Genomic DNA, 22,648 nt, shown 5'->3' on the forward strand with positions numbered 1-22,648 from the left:
TGGGGCAGTGAGTACAGATTGTTACAACAAAAATCAAAGCGATTCGAGAGTGAACTTTTCCGAAATTTTGTGTGGGAGTTACCCGAAGAAGTGGACCGATAGAGTCCATATTGGAACCTCATCTAAGTCTGGTAGAAATATTACGATGTACAAAGTATTGACCAAATCGGTTACTCCCTTCAAGAGTTATCGTGCGCACAAATTTTCCGAATATTTTCGAACTTTTGTGGGGGAAGTACCGGAAGGAGTGGACTAATATTACCCATCTTCGAACTTAAACTAGGTTTGGAGAAGATATTACGAAAGCCAAATTTTGCTCCGAATAGGTTGATCCGTTCGAGAGTTATTGTGCACTCCAGTCAGACAGACAGACGGACATAGCTAAATCAACTCCAAATTGTCTGAAACGGATTTCGTCCAAACATATTTGGGGTCTAAAACCATTACTTCGATGAGGCACATTTTGCCCGTATGAAAGTGTATATACCCATGTTAGTATAAATGATGAGGGTATAAAAACAATCAGGCAAGGGCCATAATCGGATATTGATTTAAAGCTCAGACGGTCTGCTGTCAATAACATGTTTTTCCTTTCGAATAGGTTCAACAGAAGCTGAGTTATCCGCCTTGGAAATAAAATTCCACAAATAGGAAATTGGGATAGCTGAGCGTCTTTTTCTATATCTTTAGACCAGTGATGGCCACCAACACCATCTTTCCTATGCCCGCGGGCATACGACACACACGTACACTATAAACTTTTGGTCATCACTGCTTTAGACCATGGCACTATTTATGTTGTTGGGGAAATTACAACAAACATAACTTTTTATAAAGGGATTTGACATTTCATATTCGAACAGCTGGAGTGATACCACTACCTTGGTATTTGTACCATGCTCTAGACCAAGTTAAAACTCAAAAAGTCTGCTTTATTATTTGTTGTTGTTGTAGCAACAACGCCAAAATGTTCGTTATCTGATTCTGGTTACTCTCAACCTGGACTGGATGTGTCCTTAAAGAATCAGGAGACAGGTAAGTGGGGTTAGCTGAGCAGCTAAACAAATGCAGGGTGTCGTGTGGTCGCAATCCACATGCAGGAAATGTGTTGGGTATCGTTGCATCAATTCGGGTCCAATATGAATTGAGGGGGCAGCATAGTCCCGATTTTAACTGGGCTAAAACCACCTATGTTTGCCTTGGCAGCTGGCCTTCTTCTGCTGCGATGGGTGGCCTCCAATTACGGCATTCATATGACATCTCCGTACAGTCTGAATAATATCCAAGTCTATCGGATAGGCTCGTAGATCTCGTTTATACCTTTGGACCTCTCTCTCTCCAGATCATGAAGATCTAGCCTGACGTGTCTGGATGGGAGGGCCTGTCCACTAAATCAGGAATGCTCACTACGAAATACCCAAGCAGGTACTGCATCGATAACATCTTCTTGTGTTGATGTACCGGTAAAAACATGTCTCCACATGAAGATGACCCTGTTGCAGTTCTCAGTTCGGCATTCTGGCAGGTTTGCATATTCTTCCACTGTGTAGCTCTAACATTTGCATACCACGCGGGCTTCACATAGTTTACCACAGACCCGCCTATTGCTTTAAAATATCTCAACCAGGTTTCTTTGTCAGCACCTCAAGAGTGCTGCCGTCCAGCGACTGGGGGCCTTGTTAAACATTCTGTCAACTTCGGATCTCTCACTGTCACACCTTTGAAAGTAACAGTCGTTTTATCATCCTTCTTTCCCGGATTCGATAGCGATTTAACCTTTGCCCACAATTTACTTAATCCAGTACCGATGTTGTATTGCTTCAGGTGATCTAGCCACTTTTTGACTTATGCCTGTAGGCTTCAAGAGTAAGTCCTTAACTCTTGGGTTTTCAGGATTTAATCTAGTTCCTTGTACTAGTTATAAAATGAATGAAATATAACGTGTGACATTAAGTATACGCAGATTGTTCAAAGAAAAAATGTGGTTGATTTTGGGTATTCGACCAGCATGTATGTAGCGAGCGGCTGCTGCAGGGATGATCCGCTGGAAATTGTTAACAGCTTGACGAGTATCTGAAGGTAAAGGTCAGCTTTTTGAAGTCATGATTGGCAAATCCTCTGATCCCCAGCCAATTCAGAAAAGTCCGGCGATCAGATGTTATGAAGTCTGGATGAGACAAGGGAAATAACGGGTTGCCTGGCCAGCGCTGTACACCTTTGATCATTGCCTAGGAGGGAATACCAATGCTCATGCCCCTCGCACCCTACGGTTATTGTCCTGCAAAAGCGAACTAATGTTGGGCATATAACACAAGTAATTCTAGTTGAAGGCGCAGGTATTCTAAGAGCTTTCTGGTATTTATCTCTGGTAATATGGATATGCCCACGAAAAGATTATAGCACTGTAATCAGGACCACAAAGACTACCTTGAAAAGCCCCTAACTGCACCTCGAGCTTAATCAAAGTTTCGTACAAAGAGAATCGAAACGGATTTAACACATGTGACAGTCTACTATTTACATAAGACCCCCTTAAGGAAACCCCTTTATGACGTCTACTATATACATATAATAGACGCCTTCAGGGAGCCCTTTAGAAAGTCTACTGTTTATGGAATACCCCTTTGGGAAGTCTACTAATTATAAACCCTTTAGGGAGCCTACAATTTAAGGAGGTACTAATTATAGAATATCCCTGTAGAAGATCTGCAATTTATGGAAGACCACTTGAAGATGTCTAAAAGTTATAGAAGACTCCTTTGGAAAGTCTATAATTGTTCCACAAACATCCCAGGAGGGTCAAGGGAGACTTCTCTCATATCAATGAGTGCACCCCGATTCATATTTAGCTCAATGATATGGGACCTACTATTTATCGCCGAGTCCGAACGGCGTGTCTAAGACACCACTTGTAGAGAAGTTTTACAAGGCTGAAATACTCAGAAAATGTCGCCAACATTACTGAGGGGCATTTTGCCACCGTTGAAAAGTGTTTGATGTCGACTGGCCGGGGAATCGAACCCACGAACTTCTGCGTGCAAGGCGGATGTGCATACCATTGCACCACGGTGGCACCCCATTTGGAGGGTCTACTGTACTATAGACCCCTTTAGGAGGTTTACTATTTATAGAAGACTCCTTTAGAAAGTTTCCTAATTATTAATTGCCGCTTTCGGAGGTCTAGTATTTATATAAGGCGTCTTCCTGAGGTCTACTAATTACATAAGATCCATTTAAGAGGTCTACTTTTTTTAGAAGTACCCTTTACTAGGTCTTCTTATTTGTTATAGAATACCATTTTAGGAGGTCTGCTCTTTTGGAGGCCTACTATTTACAGAAGACATCCTAAGGATGTCTCTTATTAATAATAAACCCTTTCAGCAGGTTTACTAATTACAGAATGCCCCTTTAGGCGGTCTCCTGTTCATAATCTACCCCTTGAAGAGGTCTACTATTTACAGAAGACTCCTTTAGGAGGTCACCTAATTATAATAATTGCAGAATATCCCTTTAGGAGGTCTACTATTTATAGAAGACACCCAAGGATGTCTCTCAATTATAGAAAACCAATTTAGGAGGTCTATTATTTATAATAGACCCCTTCGCGAGATTTACTAATTACGAAATGCCCCTTTAGGAGGTTAACTTATTATTGAAGACCCCTTTAGGATACTATTTATAGAAGACACATTTAAGAAGTCTATCAATTATAAAATACCCCTTGGGAAGTCTACTAATTATAGAATACCATTTTAGGAGGTCTGCTGTTCATGATTGACCCCTTAAAGAGGTTTACCATTCATAGAAAACAACTGTTTAATAGTCTCCTTTAGGAGGTTTACTATTTATAGAAGACTCCATTAGGAGGTGTCCTAATTATTTAATACCCTTTTAGGAGGTATACTATTTATTTAAGACATCTTCCGGTGGTGTAACAATTGCAGAAGATCTTTAAAAATTTAGAAGTTCTGATAACAACTTTAGGACTTTAGGAGGTTTACTAATTATAGAATTACACTTTAGGAGGGTAAATTATTATTAAATACTCATTTAGGGTGTCTACTATTTAAGAAGTCTATCAAATATTGAATACCCCTTTGCGAGGTCTATTAATTATAGATATTGTATAATTAATTAATTGTAGAAAACCCCTTTAGGAGGACTACTATTTATAGAAGTCCTCCTCTGATTAAATAAAATCAATTTAGAATGTATACTATTTATTATAAATCGCTTCAGGAGGTCTACTAATTATAGAAGATCTCTTTAGAAGTTCTGATAACTGCTTTAGGACTTTAGGAGGTTTACTAATTATAGAATTACACTTTAGGAGGGTAACTTATTATTAAAAACTCCTTTAGGATGTCTACTATTTAAAGAAGACACATTTAAGAAGTCTATCAAATATAGAATACCCCTTTGCGAGGTCTATTAATTACACTGTACAACACAAAAAATAATTACAAGACAATTCGGCCAGATTATGAAACAGGACCGAAAAAAAGAAGACACCGGCGTTTCGAAAGTTTACGTCGAGAAGTAACCTAAATAGGCGTGGCAAGTTCCGCCCATTTCTACAGGTTTTGAAATATTCGACATCAGATTCCTTGGAATCCTTGCATTTTAGGTATAAAGTGTCTTTGGCAATATTACTGATAACAATGCGAGGTATCTTTTTGGTCCATTTCAGTCAATTTTATCAGAGCAGGAGTAGCTGCCATCCTTATAATATTTAGGACCATGCCAAAATCATGAATGTTAGGACTCGTATGTTAGATATATTCACTGGAGAATAGCCGTAGACTATCCCCGCATTTTCACATACAATATCAGGGACCTATGACTTATTCTGATGACGTTATTTTAGTTTATAGCACTAAAATACGTAATTTTTCAAAGTCCGGTCTGGGTTATCAATATTTTCCCTATATATATTCACCATAGAGATTTAAAAAACAGTTTGGATCGAGCACACATAATCTTCTGAAAGAATTTATTATGAAAAAACATCAATAAAATATATTTTGTGACCGCAGATAACGAAAATGTGAATAAAAACTGTACAATATGGTCCTAAATCATAAATGAAAAGCGGAAGCTTCTGGAGATGTTAAATATTATAGCTACTAATTTCTTTTGTTCAGAGACTCATAATGAAATTTGATTTGGAACATTTCTTCTTTTGACACAATCCCTAAAAAGTGAAGTATTTTAGGATATTTTGACTAAGTATGGAATAAATTTCAATTAAGAGTCTAAAAGTTTAACAAATAATTTCTACCTATAATATCTAATTTTGTAACGTCATTTTCTTAACAAAGTATTTTACTTAGATATCTAGCTTGTTCTGGGACTTACAGTGAAATTTTGTGTAAAATATTTCTTCTTTTAACACCTTTCGTCTAAAAATAAATTTCATGTTACTTTCATGCAACAATTCGAAAAAAGAATAAAACAAATTTATTCAAAAAATATTAGGGTATTTTGTTGGCAAAATTGATGTTAATATTTTCTTGATATATATTATAAATACATATTTCATTTATTTGGCGACTTATATTAAAATTTGGAGAATATTTTTGTCTTTGACGTCTTCTATCTAGAATGAAGTTTTGTGGGACAAAACGTAATAAACTCAGATAAAGTACAACATTAACCCTAAAACGTGATTTTTTTTACTTTTGGCAGATTCCTGGCGTTTAGGTACGATTTAGAGTTTTTGTGTATTCGGGGACCTATAGTAGAATATATTGATCTGATACGATCTCATTTTAAAGGAGTTTTTAAACTTTTTTGAAAAAAAGGACCAAAAAGACCTCTTTAGTGACTCGCATGAGGGTTAATTTTTTTTACAAAAAGATACCCCGCATTGTTGTCAGTAATATTGCCAAAGACACTTTATACCTAAAATGCAAGGATTCCAAGGAATCTGATGTCAAATATTTCAAAACCTGTAGAAATGGGCGGAACTTGCTACGCCTATTTAGGTTACTTCTCGACGTAATCTTTCAAAACGCCGGTACACGTATCTTCTTCTTTTCGGTCCTCATTCATAATCTGTGCGGGGTTTCTTGTAATATTAAAAAAAGTTCAATTTTGTTGTACAGTGTTATAGATATTTTATAATTAACTAGGGGACCCGGCGAACTTCGTCTCGCAGTTTGTTAGGTACAGAACACAACTGTAAATCGGGACTTATATTTTTAAGCAAATAACACGTTTTGCAATGTAAATAAAAAATATTTGGTAGCACAGTTGAAGCAAAATAATATCATAACGCCCCTTTTCGTTTCATAATCGATGGTTTTCTGCAATTCTTGTTTTCACCACTGAACACGATATTTCACTAAAGCAATTGGATGCGAAAGAAGGAATGCGATCGTAGGAATTTGATTAAATTTGCGTTTGAATCAATTAACCTATTTTGAGCAGAGGTAACCACCTTCGTCTACTTTTTTTCTGACTTCTCTGTTTAACGTGATCTCCCGAATTCTGCTTGCATTGTAAATTAGACGCAATGGATCTGGTAACACGGACAAATACGGTAATTTAATTTTGACTGGGACTGTACAATCCAGTACTTGGTACATTGACCCTTGTTAGCCGAGCTATTCTATTAGTTGCCGTTCTTTGCGTGTTTCGGATGCTTGAAGTCTTGTTACCCTAACACGTGACTGTTGTCGACTACTTGGTCACCCCATATTTAATCTCGACTTAAATAACATAGTAAAATTAATATCACAAACTAATTAACGTTTAATAAGTATTTACCTACTTATGTCGCCCGATAAAGAATACATATATGTCAGTACTTCCAGTACCTCCGATTTCTTGTTTTTCTTTTTTTTCAATTTTGAATATCATCCTTTTTCGATGTACATACTTACAGTGTATCAACAGTATCAGTGTTTATATGTATGTATTTGGCCATTTGTAATTATCTTCCAGCTCTGCGGGAACTAAACTGATTGAATTTATACTCCTTTTCAGTAAGGACATCATTTTTTAGTATCATGACATAGCTTAAATTTTATACCACATAAATTGGAAGTTGATCTTTCGAAGATGTTTTTACTTACGGTTTAAAAGTATACATATATGTATGCCACAACTTTACTTACAATGAAATTACCTCCGAGCTCCACCAATTTTGTGGATTTGTACCTTTTTCCTCAAAACTGTGGAAACCACTTTCGGCGTTATCATCTTCATATTTTCAATCGGAATCTGAAACCGCCACTAATCTTTACAAACTATGAACTAATAGTACGTTTAGCAAACCCACTGGGTTTCAAATGTCAATTCCTTTGCAAATACGTCAAATAAATCCCCATTGAGAAGGTCAACCCTGCAAAAGGCTATAATATAAGCATGGTCTAAGCCCTCTCCTTTTAAACATTTTTCGCTGCTAATTCCCAAAAAAGACGCTTGAAAATAAATGAAAATCGATTTGATTGTGAATAAAAAATTCTATACAACTTTCAAAAATTTACAAAACAGGCATTTTTAGTCAAAAACTGTCCAAATAGGTGTCAAGATATACTCCAAACGCGAAGCTCAATAGAAATTTGTGAAAAAATTGACTTTCTTGAAAAAATATTTTTGCAATTTTATTTCGCAAAGTTTCGCGATTTTTTAGGTTTTATCCATTTCTGCCATGGGATCATTCCGAATTGGCGCGAATTGTCAAAATCTGTTTAGCCGTTCTTGAGTTATAAGCGTAGTAACTAACATCATCCTTTTTATATACATAAGATATATAGATATGTATGTATATAGATCTCGTAAATTTATTTCAAGACCAGATTCAGTCACACATTCCAAATTTGATTGACATTGTGGATACATTGCGTATTTGGTGAAATGGATAAATTCGGCCGAATATATATGTATATGAAAGCTATACCCATGTTCCTAATTTCATGAAAATATGCCCAAAAAAATATATTTGGAATCTATATCCAGTAGTGCGATTCTGTAACTTTTTTAATAACGAACCGACATCGGTAGTTAACGAAAATATTCGGATGAGTTAACGAATGTGCTATTCTGTAACTTTATGTTAACGATTGTAGAAATCGTTAACTCATACCGACGAAAATCGATAGGAAAGAAATGTCAAATATTATATTTTAATATTTATTAAAATATATTTTGAAGCTGAAAACATTATTTCGCCGCGAGTACAAAACATAAAGCGTTTAAGAAGGAAACAATTCAGATTTTTGAAGGAATTTGGCTCAAATGTGTGTCTTTTGGATGAATACGGATGCCAGTAAAGAAGGATTTCTTAAGATGTTTTTATTGTGTGTGTGATTTAAAAGTAATAAAAGTGATAAAACCATAATTAATCTTTTTTAAAAGCGCAGTTGTTTTTTTAATTAAAAGTTGGGATCATATTTTGGGTTGTGGCGCTCTGTATGGAAATTCAGCTTTGATATTTGACATGAGTTAAGCCCCTTCAGTGATCGTGGATCCACGTTACCGTCATTTGAGTTTATATATTCACATATTCAATTCACGCCCACATTAAATGAAATTTCTCATAGCGGAGAGTATGAAAAGTTCGAAAATCCAAGCTTATACGCCATTTTTAGCATTCTGATTGTTAGTGATGCTGAGTTAAAATCTATAAGATTATCACAGAACAAAGTAGGTTATAGTAATACTATTCACGTGTTGACCTCAATGCTAAATTAAAGCCAACGAAAGCCTCCTAGAAAGATAGTGTTACGGACATTGGTATAGGTCTTACATAGCAGTACCACACTTGAGTTCTTTTGAAGCATTAGCTAACGTTTTTCCTCTTTAGTATGTAAAACAAAGGTTAGCGTAGTCTTCATATGTAGGATAGCATGAGGCAGCTTCGCCACTGTTGCGCCTTCGCCAGCGCCGATTTAATTGATGCTACATGAAGGTGGTCTAAAGGAAATTTATGAGTTAATCGAAGATCAAAGAGAACTTTGATGATCTTTATGCAGCTTCAATAAAATTGGCGCTGGCGAAAGCACAACAGTGGCGAAGCTGAACCATGTTATCATACATAGTTAACCCTTATGCAAACGCTTTAAGAAGATTTTTCTCAATAAGGCAGAATTTACCTTGTGTACACTCCTCAATAACATAACATATGCCCATATAAAATCGCCGTTTTTAAAAGAAATCAACAAAATATTGCAATAACGTACTGTCGTTAAGACTTAACAACAACTTTTTTTGGTTGTTAACTTTAATTTTCGGTAATTAACGACAAAATTTACCGACAAAAATTGTTAAAATTGGTATACAGAATAGCACTTACCGACAACTATCGTTAACTACCGACATTCGTCGTTAAGGAGTTACGGAATCGCACTACAGATATAAACAGATTTCAACATAATTTTGCAAATTTATTTATAGACAAAATTCCGCCACATATTTAAATTTAATTGAAATTGGGCATAAACAGTATATTTGGTGCATAAAATCGGCCATATATATTCGGCCGATAGGAGCTATATCCAGATGAGAAGAGATTTTAATATAATTTCGCAAATAAATTTCTGGGTCAAATTGCAGCACACATTCTAAATTTGAGACTATATCTGTTACCATTTTAAAGATATTCACTGCTGTAATATATATGTATGCTGTATGTTACTCTTAAAATTTCAGCTAAATTCGTTCAGTGTTTTTTGAGTGCATAAGGTACGAACTACTAAACAAACATTTTTCTGCTTTATATAGCGGATTCTTGCAAGTTTTAAAACCGAACTAACGATGGCTTTTAAAACAAAAAATGATATGCCTTATTATAACAACAGGGAATTAATACCTTAAATGTAGGGTTGAATCCATTTTCTTCAATGATTTCGGTACCAATCGAAGTCATTTGCAAACGTGCATTGTATTGCTGCGTGTTGGAAAGAAAATGACGCGATTCCGATGTTCCACCACGTAGCAAGGAATACAATGGCTCTGGGGGTATGGACAATTGTGGTATTTTTACCTTACCACCGAAGCAGCATAATCCATTTGTTTCTCCAGAGAACTTCAAAGCACCACAATGGATGCATACAATAATCATCGGCCCAATTTGAATAGATGGATGTGAGCTGTAGTCTATGGAACAATCGTAATGAAACGCTACGCGATTCAAATCCGCACTAACAGCATTTCTTCTTGCACTTTGATTCAAATTTTGGCGTGTTTAAGCTCGAAGATTTCTCATCGCAATGTTGGTAATTTCATTGTTTGCTTGTCTTTGGTCTTGGGTTTGGGATTCACGAAGCCTGGCCATACTTGCGCGGCGCTGTTCCCGTGCAGTTTCTTGATCAGCCCTATTTAATTCATATGCGATATTCCTAACCCGAGTTGCATTTCGAGTCCGACGTGAACCATTTAATCTTCTGGTTCGCGGCATTGTGATTAACACTGGTAAATGAACAAAAGTATCCAGCAGCCTCACAATAAAACATATGTATGTATGTGTGGTTACTTACGATCAAAGATGGAATTCTAATTCAGCAAATTAAGCAATCACAATAAAATGAACAGCAAATAAGTCGTTTTCGCGAATATGTAAGTTTTCTACCAAATAAATTATTCAAATTGAAACGAACCACGAAAATGTCTTGACCAAACTTACAAATCGCACTACAAAAAAACACGAAGAAACCTTGACCAAACTTATAAATCACACTGCAATGAACCGGGAATAAGACTTAAGTTTTCCACCAAATGAAACTCTCAGAATGACAGGAAGCTCGGTTAAATCTTGATTTTCCACCAAATTCATTAATAGCACTGAAATAAATAATGAATAATTCCTGATTTTTCTCCAAATCACAATCAAATAAACAACACATACATATACATCCATACATATGTATGCACCAGAGTACGGTTTGAATGGCGATTTCATTGCCTTTGAATGCATTCACAGAAACCATTGCCTATTGTCGACAGTTCACATCACTTTAAAACAACAGCACACTACACCATTCATCACAAGAGTGTAAGACGAAAACAGTGCACTGCATTGCTTGCCTTCTCTCAATCACACCTAACACACCTAAAAGGCAGCGAATGGTGTGAATGGTCAACATTGTTGATTGAAAGAAACATAGGAGACTTTCTTATCGATTATTTTATTACAGGTTTTTCTTGTATTGCATAATATGGGGACTGATATGTAATTCAATATTATTTAAGAAAAAATAGTATTAATACATATAATAAAAACGTTAAACCATATCGCTCATTTACTCAAAAAGTGGTATAACTAAAAAATGCGGTTTCTGAGTTAACAATTTCTATTTTTTTTTTTTGTAAGACTTTACTTTACAAATTTCCATGCCTATATCTCTAAAACTCAACGAGATACAGCTCATTTACTACGAATTTTGCATAATTCAACAAACATTGTTTTGAGTTTATGAAGCACTAAAAGACTTCAAATCATGGTCGATCTTGCACTGAAATTTAGATCTGATATCTGGCAGGATGCTTGCAAAATATGGTGCAAGTAGTTATTTTATTTTTTGTGTAATAGTCTTCTTAAATTGGGAAGCCAAATTTCAATCGGCGTTTTTTTCGAAACTCAATTTTTGAGATGTGTCACTCTTTGAGTAAATGAACGATATTCTGTTTAATAGAATGAATTTACTTAACATGTTACAAAAAAATAACTGATGTAACTAGGATATAGCTTTTTTTAGATATAGTATAAGACAAAAATTTACGATTTAATGACCAGTTTATCTAAGACATTGTTGCTCGCGCCTTTACGCTGCCGTAAATGCAAGATTATTTTAAGTGTTGTTAATACAGCTACACACCGAAGTTTGTTGTAATCTTTGAATTCATTTATCTTAGAAAATTTTTAGAATTACTATTATTTACAAAAAAATATAAAATATCTAACGTAAACTCATGCAAGACGAAAATATAGATTTCTCTTAAATACAGTTGTGAGCAAGGATATTTCAATTTTTTTCCTTTTGATGAAATGATTCATATTTTTTCAAAAACCAGAAATTTGGTAGTAATTCGAACGAATTTAAATTCCAATGGCATCAGTGAAACAGGCCACTTAAAAAATACTTGTATTCGAAACCAAAAACTGATAGATAAAAACTATTGTCAGATTTAATAAGTGAAAATGGCGTCAAGTTTGGTCGGACCGAACTTTGTATACCCTCCACCATAAATAATGTTGGAAAAGGTTTCCGCAGAATATATTGTTATTTGAGAGATCCCATCATGAAGAAGAATATAGTTATTGAGTCTAAGAGAAAAAATATTTTCAAGTTTTTATTGCATTTAATTAACTTAATTATTTAAATTATTTGTTTATTTCTAAATATTTAGTAAATAGATATTACTATTTCGAACAACCTCCTCCGAACATTTGAACAACCCCTCCGAACTTCCGAACAACCTACCCCGAACTTCAGAACATCCTCCATCAAATTTCCGAACAACATCCACCGAACCTCCGAAAAACAATTTCCGAATTTCCTAACATCCTCTTCCGAACTTCCCCCTATCAACTTGCCCTTTTCAACTTCAACGGAACCCCATAACCTTATTACAGCCAATTTAGATCGAAAATGTAAATAAAAACTTTAAAATAAATGAAATCTGCTGGTACTGTTATATGGGGGCTATACACAAACGTGGACCTATATACACCGATTTTTTATGAAAATGTTTTCTTAGCTCTTAATAAACACAAAATACCAAATTTCAAATAAATTTCGGGGCATATGGGGCTAATACCTTCAAATTTCATTAAAGCGTCGACGCGTGTCTTTGTGAGGGAACTATACGAAAACGTTGATCTTTATAGCCCTGTTTCAATACAAAAAGTTCTGCAGACATACCTACAATAGATTTCAATAAAAATTGTATCCATCTAAAGTGATTAACACAGACGGGCGGACGTAGAATTGTTCGCTGATCAAAAATATATATACTTTGTTGGAACCAAAATGATTATTTCGAGGAGTATATAGTATAGAGGAGGGTATAAAATTACTCGCCAATTTGTGTTAGAAACACTATAAAATCATATGAAAGACAATTTGTGTTGACCAGTCTATTAATTAGATACGCACATTGCACTATAGTGCAATAAAAAGGCAACGAAAGCATAGCGAATACAGTGAATGATTTGTTATATGTACTGCAATTTAGTTGCTTGACATGTAACGGCACTAGAAAAATAGTGTCGAAAGAAGGCAATCATCAAAAATAATGAATGCACGTTAAGCAATAACATCAGTTGATATTTGCGAATGAATGCATGTCAATAGCAACGAAAGAATGAATGCATACAAAAGACGAATCATCTCAATCTGATCTCTGGTATGCACGTCTTTATTCTGTATATTGCTATGCACAATTTTCGAATTAATTTTCATCGCGCTTTTAAGAATCGGGTTTTTCTTTTTAATTGGTTTTTGTTTTGTACAAACAATCAATTCAAAAAAAATATTTTATATAAACGTTAGAAATTGACAAAAAAAGAAACACACAAACAAACAAAATTACAAAATATCTTCATGTTTTTTTCGCGTTTTTCACAATTTTTTTAGGTTTTATCCTTTTTTGTCATGAGACGATTCCGAATTGGCGCAAATTGTCAAAATCTGTTCAGCCGTTCTTGAGTTATAAGCGTAGTAACTAACATCATCCTTTTTATATATATAGATTATAGAAAACCCCTATAGGAGGTCTACTATTTACAGAAGACACCTTAAGGATGTATCTTAATTATAGAAAAGCTCTTTAGGGGATCTACTAATTATAGAATACTCCTTTCGGATGTTTCCTAATTATTGTGAACCATTTTAGGTTGGGATCAAGAATTAAGTTGTTCTTATTAGGCTGATGGACGGATAAGAAATAAGATGTCTCAATTTTGAACACCCCATAGAAACGATAAAGGAAGGGTTAATGATTATGATCATTATTAACCCTCCGTTCTGGCCAGGCCTTTTTCATGTTATTTTGTATATTAAACTGGGTTACGATTATGCTATGGATCTGAGATTTATGGTAGATTAATGAAATTTTCTTGGCTTTCCAATGAAGAAAACACGAAATCGTTTACTGTTAAAAGAACCACAATATTTTTGAAAGAAAAAATATAATTTTTTGTTAGAAAAAAATATTATTTTTGTTGTGTATTTCAAATAGTTTTATTCCATCTTCTTCCGCAAAAATAAAATAACTAACTTCCCTAGTTGTTATTATTGTTTATATTAATTGTTTGTTTTTTGGCAAAAATATAATAAATAGTTCAAAAAATTGGAGGAAAGATTCACGCCTCAAATGATATGAAACGTCATGATTGTCTGCTGCTTTAGTCACGTTACGGCAGGGACGAGCTTCTTTGCTTAGATCGTATAGTGAGGGCGCCCACTGAGTTGTTTTTGCATTTGCTTCTCTCTCTCACGTACAGTGTAAATGAATGAAAACAAACAAAAACATAATGTGGTTGTTGCTTTTTTCACTCATACGTTCATACATGTCTTCGCTTTGGTTGTATTTCTGCGGTCGTCGCTGCGTTACGGCGACGACACGACGCTACATTTGCTGCATGCAGCATTTGACATTTGCTGTGTGCAAAAAAAAAAGACAATTGTTGTTATTGTTAAACATGGTTTCGGAACACAACAGCCCCACTTTGGTAAACAAGTTTTGTAGGGGAGACCAAAGAGAAATACAAAGAGCCAAGGAGAGAAAGAGCATAATTGTGTTGGAGAACAATGTGAGAATAGGAGAAACAAAAAATATTAAAATACTGATAACCGACCGAGTGTGGTGTACGAATGAAACACGTTTTACCGTTTTTTTGGGTTCTTCAATTGCTAGAGGTTTGCTTTACTTAATTGTTGTTTGATAACCATGAAGAAGTATGGAGATGGAGACTAAAACATGGAATTATTGGTGTGGTGGGCCCAACGATCATCAATGCTGGGATATAAACATAATTATTGTTGTTTACCTCTATTTGATTTTTATTACAACAACCTGTTGCCGCAAACAATAGGGAAGCCGGAAGGTCAAAAAGGCAAAGCAATTAGGCAATTGGTAATCCCTCTTGAGAATTATTTATTTTTAAAATAAATGCTAAAAATACTATAGAAATAAGTTAAGGTGTTTTTGTTTTTGTTGTTGATTTTTGGTTTTTCTTGAGGCACTCATATCCACACACACATTTAAGTATTTTTATGTACATAAAGCCATAAAGCAAGCGACGCCAACCCCAACACTGAAGATACAATAATAAAATAAATTCTACTAAAAAAATATAATAATAAAAACAACAAAGTGCCGACAACAACAATACCACTTTTAGTCTTCTATATTTTCGCTTGTTCTCGACGATTATGTATTCCACATTTTTATTTTGTGTTACTTTGGCCACGGCAACGACTAACAAAAAAATATTCACAATTTTTGTCAAATTTCTTGGTTGTTTTTTGTTTCAACAAAACCACACACACGGTCACACACTCACACTCCAGCGTTTAATATTATTTGCATTTTTTTAATAAATTATTTCCATAAACATTTGGCCACAAAAAAGAATTATAATAAAATAAATAAACTAAACAGTCAGTATAAGACGACGAGGCTCGAAGACACTGAAGAAAATGCCAGATGCCAGAAATAACTCAACTGTCACAAAAAACAACAACATCAACAAACATCAAACAGCAAAGCTCACTCCGCTGAGACTCTCTCAATGTCTCTCTTTCAGATTGTATTTCACTCATACAAAACCAACAAAACAAACAAAAGAAAAACACGATACTTTGCAAAGGCAGACACAAAAGCAAAACAAAGTAAAAAGAAAACAATGACCCACACCGCAACATAGAACCGCACCACCATAACAAAATAAGTTGAATGAACATCAGACAAATTCCCCTGATGGGGAACAGCAAAAATTCACCAGTTTGATCACACATCTTTATTCATGTGTTTTGTTCCCCATTAGAGGTGATAAAATCACTAAGGAAATTTACCCCCACTTAACATTGAAAATTAAAACCGTTCTCTTTAACCGCACTCTCAATTACACCACTTTCCCAACCATAATAAAGAGGGGCAAATTATGTTATGTGCACGCCACACAGACAATGTGGGGTGACAGAAATCCAACACTTTTAGAAGGAGAAAATATGGGAAAATGTTAACACACACACACCATTTCAAATCAATTGAACAGAAATAGGGGTACGTGTCAATGCTAACCCCGGTTGGATGGATATGTGGGCACAAATCAAACCACTAAAAATATTTCCTCAATAAATTACCACTATATTTAAAATAAAACACCCCATTATATTTAGTTTTTTTTTTTGCAATTTTAATAGGTTGGCAACCAGGCTAAGACAAATGAGACAGTTCCAACACGAGGGAAATTTCAAATTTATCCCATCTTTTATTTATATCAAACACATTACCCCATTTCAAACCAACGAAAAATCCCCTTTCATTTTGTGGGTTGTTTCATTGGAAAGAAATGTTGCCCCTGCAGTTTTTGCTAATTCTAAATCATGGGTTTTAAACCACACTAAATTTTAAATAGCTTTAAATTTCCCAAATGGAAATAAATATCCATTTGTAGAAATTCAACGTACATATGTATGTATGTAGGTATGTTTTGCTTAGCAGTCTTTCAGAGATGTATATTGAGGTGTAACGTAAGAATTCATCATATGGTCGAACGAAGATTTATGTATGTATGTATATTGCAGGGTATATTTAACAAGGTAGATGCATCAGTAATCGACTACAACAAAACTCGTGGTAGAACATTGAAATGTCAAGAATATTTTGTAAAAGTACAAGTAATTTTTTTATCTGAATAAATACTAAGGGAAATTTTTGCGGATTCTGACACTACAATGTTCATAGATGATAAAGATCAGAAAAAAAAAAACGGGGATTTTTAAATAAATCGAGGTCAAATGTCACATTTTTAGGGGTTTCTTAGGTTTTCATGATTTTGCTTGAAAACGGCAAGTTCTATCGAAATGGATCCAAAGAAAATGTTATAGCTGTGAAAATTCTCTACAAAATTGACTTTTATGAAGTTTTATAGACTTGATCGCCTGCTTCCATAAAATGCTACACGGTGTGCCTTAACCGAATTTAAATGGAAGGAGCTTACACTTGGGAAGCTTTTGCGGATTCTGAAACTGTAATGTTCATAGATGAGAAAAATCAAAAAACTAAAAAAATCGCCGGAGGAATTTTTAAATAAATCGCGGTCAAAGTTCACACTTTTAGGGGTTTTTTAGGCTTTCACGATTTTACTTGAAACCCGCAAGTGTTGTGGAAACGGGACTAAAGAAAATGTTTTAGCTGTGAAAATTCTGTCCCAATTTTACCTTTATGATATTTTCGTAGGTTTTACCGTTTTTGAGATGTAGAAGCTCAAATTTGGCTGTATCGCCTCCTTATAAAACAATATCATCACTGTCCGCCTTAACTAACATTAAATGAAAACTGCTTATACCTAGGAATTTTTTGCGGATTCTGAAACAGCTATGTTTGTAGATGACAAAAATCCAAAAACAAGAAAAAATCGTTGGAGGGATTTTTAAATAAATCACGGTCAAAGTTCACATTTTTAGGGTTTTTTAAGTTTTCATCATTTTGCTTGAAAACGGCAAGTCCTATCGAAATAGGTCTAAAGCTGTAGAGATGCACTTGCCATCAAATTTTGTAGATTTTTTCCGGAAACTAATTTGAAAGTTAAGTAGGGAAATTGCAGGCAGCGCCATCTACATTTGATTTTTGTCCCAGTTAATCGATTAACGCTTTAAGTTAGTATCATCCTTAGCTCTGCATTTTTGTTTTTATAACACGAATTGACTGGAAACTCGCTGGTTTTCATCAGCGAGAGATGGGTTTCGAGTCTTCATGACTTCTTAGCCTCTGCCATTTTGCTACTTACTTCATACCGGTAAAGTTTCACTTCAATGGTTTGTTTAACCTAATTTCTGTTCTGAGGAAATCAATATTCAAAAGTTGTTCGACATTTTTTTTGCTAAGTTTTATTGCGTATCAAGCTGGTGAGTTAGCAGGTGTAAAATTTCTTAATGTTTTAATGCAAACATCGATACACCGTTTAGATTCAGTGCGAAACATTGCAAAACCTTGTGATTGGAGAAGGCCTATTCGAATGATCTTTATGACTAATTGGGAATTATGTTGTAATCATCCTCTTTTGTCGTCACTAACTTTAATTATTAATTGAAGTGCCATCTCGTTTAATCGGTGAGTGTTTGATTCGGTTGTGTAACAGGGATTTTAGGAATTACAGCATTGTGTCTTTGCTCTTATTAGGATTGGCACCCAGCTTTAAATCAAATGTCATGTCGATGTGTGTGCACAACAACCAAAAGGGGCCATAAAAATACTGTTTTTTTGTTCACCGAAATCGAGCCAGTGAGACCAGCCAGCCTATCGATCATTTAGTTTGCCTATAGAACTGCGAAAACAGACAGCACATGTGTTTAAAAGTGGAATGCGAAAGAATATAAAACGGTAAAGAAGACCTGGAAATTTTAAGTTGTCCCCCAAACCGTGGTGATACAAAAGTTGCAGTCATATCAACAATTATTTTTATGATAAGTTGCAGATTGATGCATAAATAACAAAATCGTCGCTGAAACTCTCTTCGCCGCAAAAAAATTGATAATCATCTTGTGAGCATAATTGAAATGTACATATTTGTAAGTTAGTTTGGCATGGACGGGAAAAAAAACTAAGTAATTGCTTTTTACCGGCGCGTCTAGTGAACTTTCTAACTCTTAATCGTGGTGCGGAGGCACTTAAAACTATTCAAATTTGTTGAGCATTACAAGATTGTTTGTAGCCCATCGACCGGCCTCAATCGATTTCCGACCGTGTCGAATGTTAGTGATCATGCGATTAATTCTACGTCATATTTGAGTTATATTATAAATGCGCTTAACTCCTTCTACTTCAGCTAATGAATGCGGTCATATTCCACGAGTGCAGACAAAATTTACGCAGGAATCTAGAAATTTTGTAAATTAATTATTTTTTTTTTAGTTCTAAATTTTTGAGAACTAGAATTTTCTCGAGTAATTTATCTTTGCTTGTTTAACTACGCAATTATTTAAGTTCCATGTGATTCATCATAATCTGAACTAAGGTCTAAAATATTAAGAATTTAAATCTGAATAGTTTTAAGCACCACTGAAAGGAAATCTCTTGGTACCTTATTCTTTATTGTGCCTTTGCCTCAACCCATTAACAGATAGAGAATCTGACAAACGCACATTCATACCGGGGTATCAGTTTCATACATAATTAATAAAGAAGGAGGAATAAAACATAAAGTACAGATTTTGTTGTTATGGGCTATCCCCCCACTTTTCTGGTATGTGCATTTTGTCATATTCTGCTGCTGCTAACAGAGCTGAGAGATCAGTACAAGCACTCTGTAATCATTGTCACATTTCAGATTTGTCTAGCTCAGCGAAATCAAATCTAAAGGAAAAGTAAATCAATTTTTTTTGTAATTTGTGTATGGCGATCTCCTAACATCATCTTCAACTACAGAAAGGCCTTTCATCGTTGGAGCTGCGTGCCGGAGTTATAATGAGTAAGTGAGTACATATTTTTACTCTCTTTTTACCTCTTTTCCGTTATTTGTATCTTTACATTGAATTTTTGCCCCGATGGCAGATTAATCTGTTTGCTAAGCGAGGAAAAACATTAGAGTGGGTACCACAGGTTTTCTACATTGTAATATAATAATAATTTTAGGTGACTTTTGTTGAGTCATAGCTAGTTGTTTTCTTTAGTGTGTAATATCATTTGCTAAGAATTAATACAGTAAGAGTATAGCACATTTAATGCAGATGCAGGTTCTTAAGTATATTATTAAGCGAATTTTTATTGTAAAACTTACAATTAAGGCATCATGAATTTTGAAATAAATCACAACAAATCTAATATGGATTCTGAATAAGCTCTTTATATGTCCTGTTTGATTTTCCGATAATCTAGATAGAGGAGTCACCCTCGTTTTAGGGGTCATGGGGTCAATTTGTGTTTTTTTAGGTGACAGTGACTATGACCAGGCTGGGTGGGCAGCATGGACTAACACCACCTCAAAGTCCATGAATAAATAAGCCAATTACTTGCATACCTTTCTTCTTTCCCCTTCAATGATTGATCTTTAGCACGTATAACTAAAATGATTTTTTTTGTAGCAAGAACATAGCTAGTATGACATCGAACCTACCCCTCCGACGAGCTAGTAGGCCGGAACCATATACGTGCGCTAGCCTTTAGTATACTATTCCTCAGAAATGTTGGTTGCATGCTACAAAGCTAAATTTCATGTTACTTTCATGCATCAACTCGAAAAAAGAACGAAACTAATTTATTCAAAAACAAGTAAGAACAGACTATAGTCGGACGGGGCCGACCATGTGATACCCTATACCACTATCCCTGTGCACTAGCTTTCCGGGCTAGCTGTTATAAGATGTGCATTAGAAATTTTACCAATTTTCACACAAAAGTTTTGATCAATTTAACCCGCTAAATATTATCCGATCATACCGTTGACTTGCACGCTACTTCTTCATCTCAAACCAAAACTACGTTTAAAATTTCGCGCCGATCGGACTATTATTGCGACCTACAGAGCGGCTACAAAATCGAGCAAAAATTTTGTTTTTGGTCCATTTCATCCCTTTAACATTTCACGATCATCGCCAAAAACTAATCAGTTCTATTCTGGTCCAAACCCGACCTCCATACTAAATTTCGTGACAATCGGTCCATAATTGCGGCCTCTAGCTTGATTACAATTTTTAATGGACGGACAGACGGACGGACGGACGGACGGACACACATCGCTAAATCGCTTTATCTCGTCGAGATATGAAGTTTGGTATACCACATGAGGGGTCTACGACGAATATTTCGCGGCGTTACATGAATTTTTGGGAAAACAAACTTATTATACCCTTTTCCACATTGTGGTATAGGGTATAAATATTTGGGTGTTTTGTTGGCAAAATTGATGTATATATTTTATATACATATATGATGATGTATATATTTTCTTGATATGGGTGACGTAGGGGATGGAAGATACCAAGGAACGGTCCTGACCGGTTTTAACATGTCAAAGCCCAGAATTTATCTTGGTCCCTCTTTCATCTCAAGTGGACACTGACCTCCCTGTGGTGTCACCTGGGGAACTGGCTTTAACACCCGTTAAAGGTAGTGAGCTAACATGTGCCGCGCGTTCACCCATAAGAACGTTAAAAACTTGGGTTTGGGCGTCGGGCTAGTAACCCTCCCCTAGAAAAAACAGCCTACTATGAAAAAACGAAAGAAAAGAAAAACAAACCCCTCTAAAGTTGACGAACCCCGCAAACGTTTTAAGGACCATGATCTGCGAATCTGCACCTGAAATGTTCGCACTCTTTATAGAGAAGGTGCAATCTTCGCATTGGCAGACGTACTTGAAAAGTACAAGGCCGATATTAATGCCATACAGGAAATATGATGGATTGGGAAAGGCGTCACAACAACACCTAAAGGTGACGCACTGTATTATAGCTGCCATGACGTAAAGCATGATTTTGGTTGCGGATTCGTAGTTAGTCGGAGACTAAAACATCTGGTATCCAGCTTCACCCCAGTGAATGAAAGACTTGCTGCAATTTGAATAAAAGCTAAATTCTTCAACATCAGCTTTATTTGAAGAAAAGGACGAACAGACCAAAGATATATTTTACGAGCGCTTAGAAGAAACATATGACCGTTGCCGTGCCCATGACATTAAAATCATTCTAGGCGATTTTAATGCCAAAATTGGAAAGGAGAATATCTTTGGCCCAACAGTCGGGAAATTCAGTTTTCACAGTGAAACATCTGACAATGGTATGAGGCTGATAGACTTTGCAGCTGCAAAAAACATGGTAGTTAGCAGTACCAGATTTAATCATCTCGATATTCATAAGGGCACCTGGCTGTCTCCAGATCAAAGAACAAGTAATCAAATTGATCATGTTGTGATAGATTGAAGACATTCATCCAGCGTGTTGGATGTACGATCGTTCCGAGCCGCAAACATTGATTCAGACCACTACCTTGTTGCAGCAAAGGTACGTATCCGTCTAAACGTTGCAAATAAAGCACGAACAGACACAACGCGGAAGTTGGACGTCGATAGGCTGCAAACACAACAGATAGCCACAGCATATTCCACTCAACTAACCCAATTGCTTAACGCGAGCACTCCTTGTCCCGATAACATAACAACACAACGGCAAAATATTGCCCACTCCATGACCTCCATTCCAGAGACCTCCACAAAGGAATTCATGGTATGACCAGGAGTGTCGTGCTGCTACCGAAGAGAAAAATGCGGCATATAGAGCTACTTTACAGTTAGTAGCAACGCGTATCGCACGAGAGAGATATCGGGAGAAAAGGAGAGAAGAGAAACGTCTTTTCCGCAAGAAAAAGAGAGAAATGGAAAAGCGGGAGTGTGAAAAAATCGAGATGTACAGGAGCCAGAATGAAGTCCGAAAATTCTAAAAATGAGTGAAACATCAAACAGATGGGTTTGGTACAGGCA

General features: G+C 35.5%; 2 protein-coding genes and 1 long non-coding RNA gene across 8 annotated transcripts in view; 2 read left to right on the forward strand and 1 right to left on the reverse strand.

Moving 5' to 3' along the window:
- The window catches only part of Cdk4 (Cyclin-dependent kinase 4), a 48,627-nt gene extending 32,976 nt beyond the window's left edge, over positions 1–15,651 (reverse strand). For 3 of the 6 annotated variants that reach the window (XM_073990214.1, XM_073990212.1, XM_073990210.1), the window contains exon 1: positions 15,344–15,643. The gene's annotated coding sequence lies outside the window, so the exon portion shown is untranslated. Of the gene's footprint in view, positions 1–15,332 lie in introns of all 6 variants that reach the window. The other 3 variants (XM_073990209.1, XM_073990213.1, XM_073990211.1) reach the window with 3 other exon arrangements.
- Positions 15,652–17,751: 2,100 nt separating this feature from the next.
- Positions 17,752–19,187, forward strand: LOC141405636 (uncharacterized). Its single transcript, XR_012413244.1, has 3 exons — positions 17,752–18,083; positions 18,144–18,288; positions 18,358–19,187. It is a non-coding gene; the product is annotated as an uncharacterized lncRNA (long non-coding RNA).
- Positions 19,188–19,422: 235 nt separating this feature from the next.
- Positions 19,423–22,648, forward strand: part of LOC141386676 (uncharacterized) — a 44,345-nt gene continuing 41,119 nt past the window's right edge. Inside the window, exons 1-2 of the mRNA XM_073955595.1 lie at positions 19,423–19,541; positions 19,607–19,645. Of these exons, the coding sequence (XP_073811696.1) occupies positions 19,423–19,541; positions 19,607–19,645 (158 nt within the window). The remainder of the gene's footprint in view (positions 19,542–19,606; positions 19,646–22,648) is intronic.

This window comes from Musca autumnalis, unplaced genomic scaffold, assembly GCF_047663935.1.
Source record: "Musca autumnalis isolate F117 unplaced genomic scaffold, ASM4766393v1 scaffold_5, whole genome shotgun sequence".
NCBI classification, from domain to species: Eukaryota; Metazoa; Arthropoda; class Insecta; order Diptera; family Muscidae; genus Musca; species Musca autumnalis.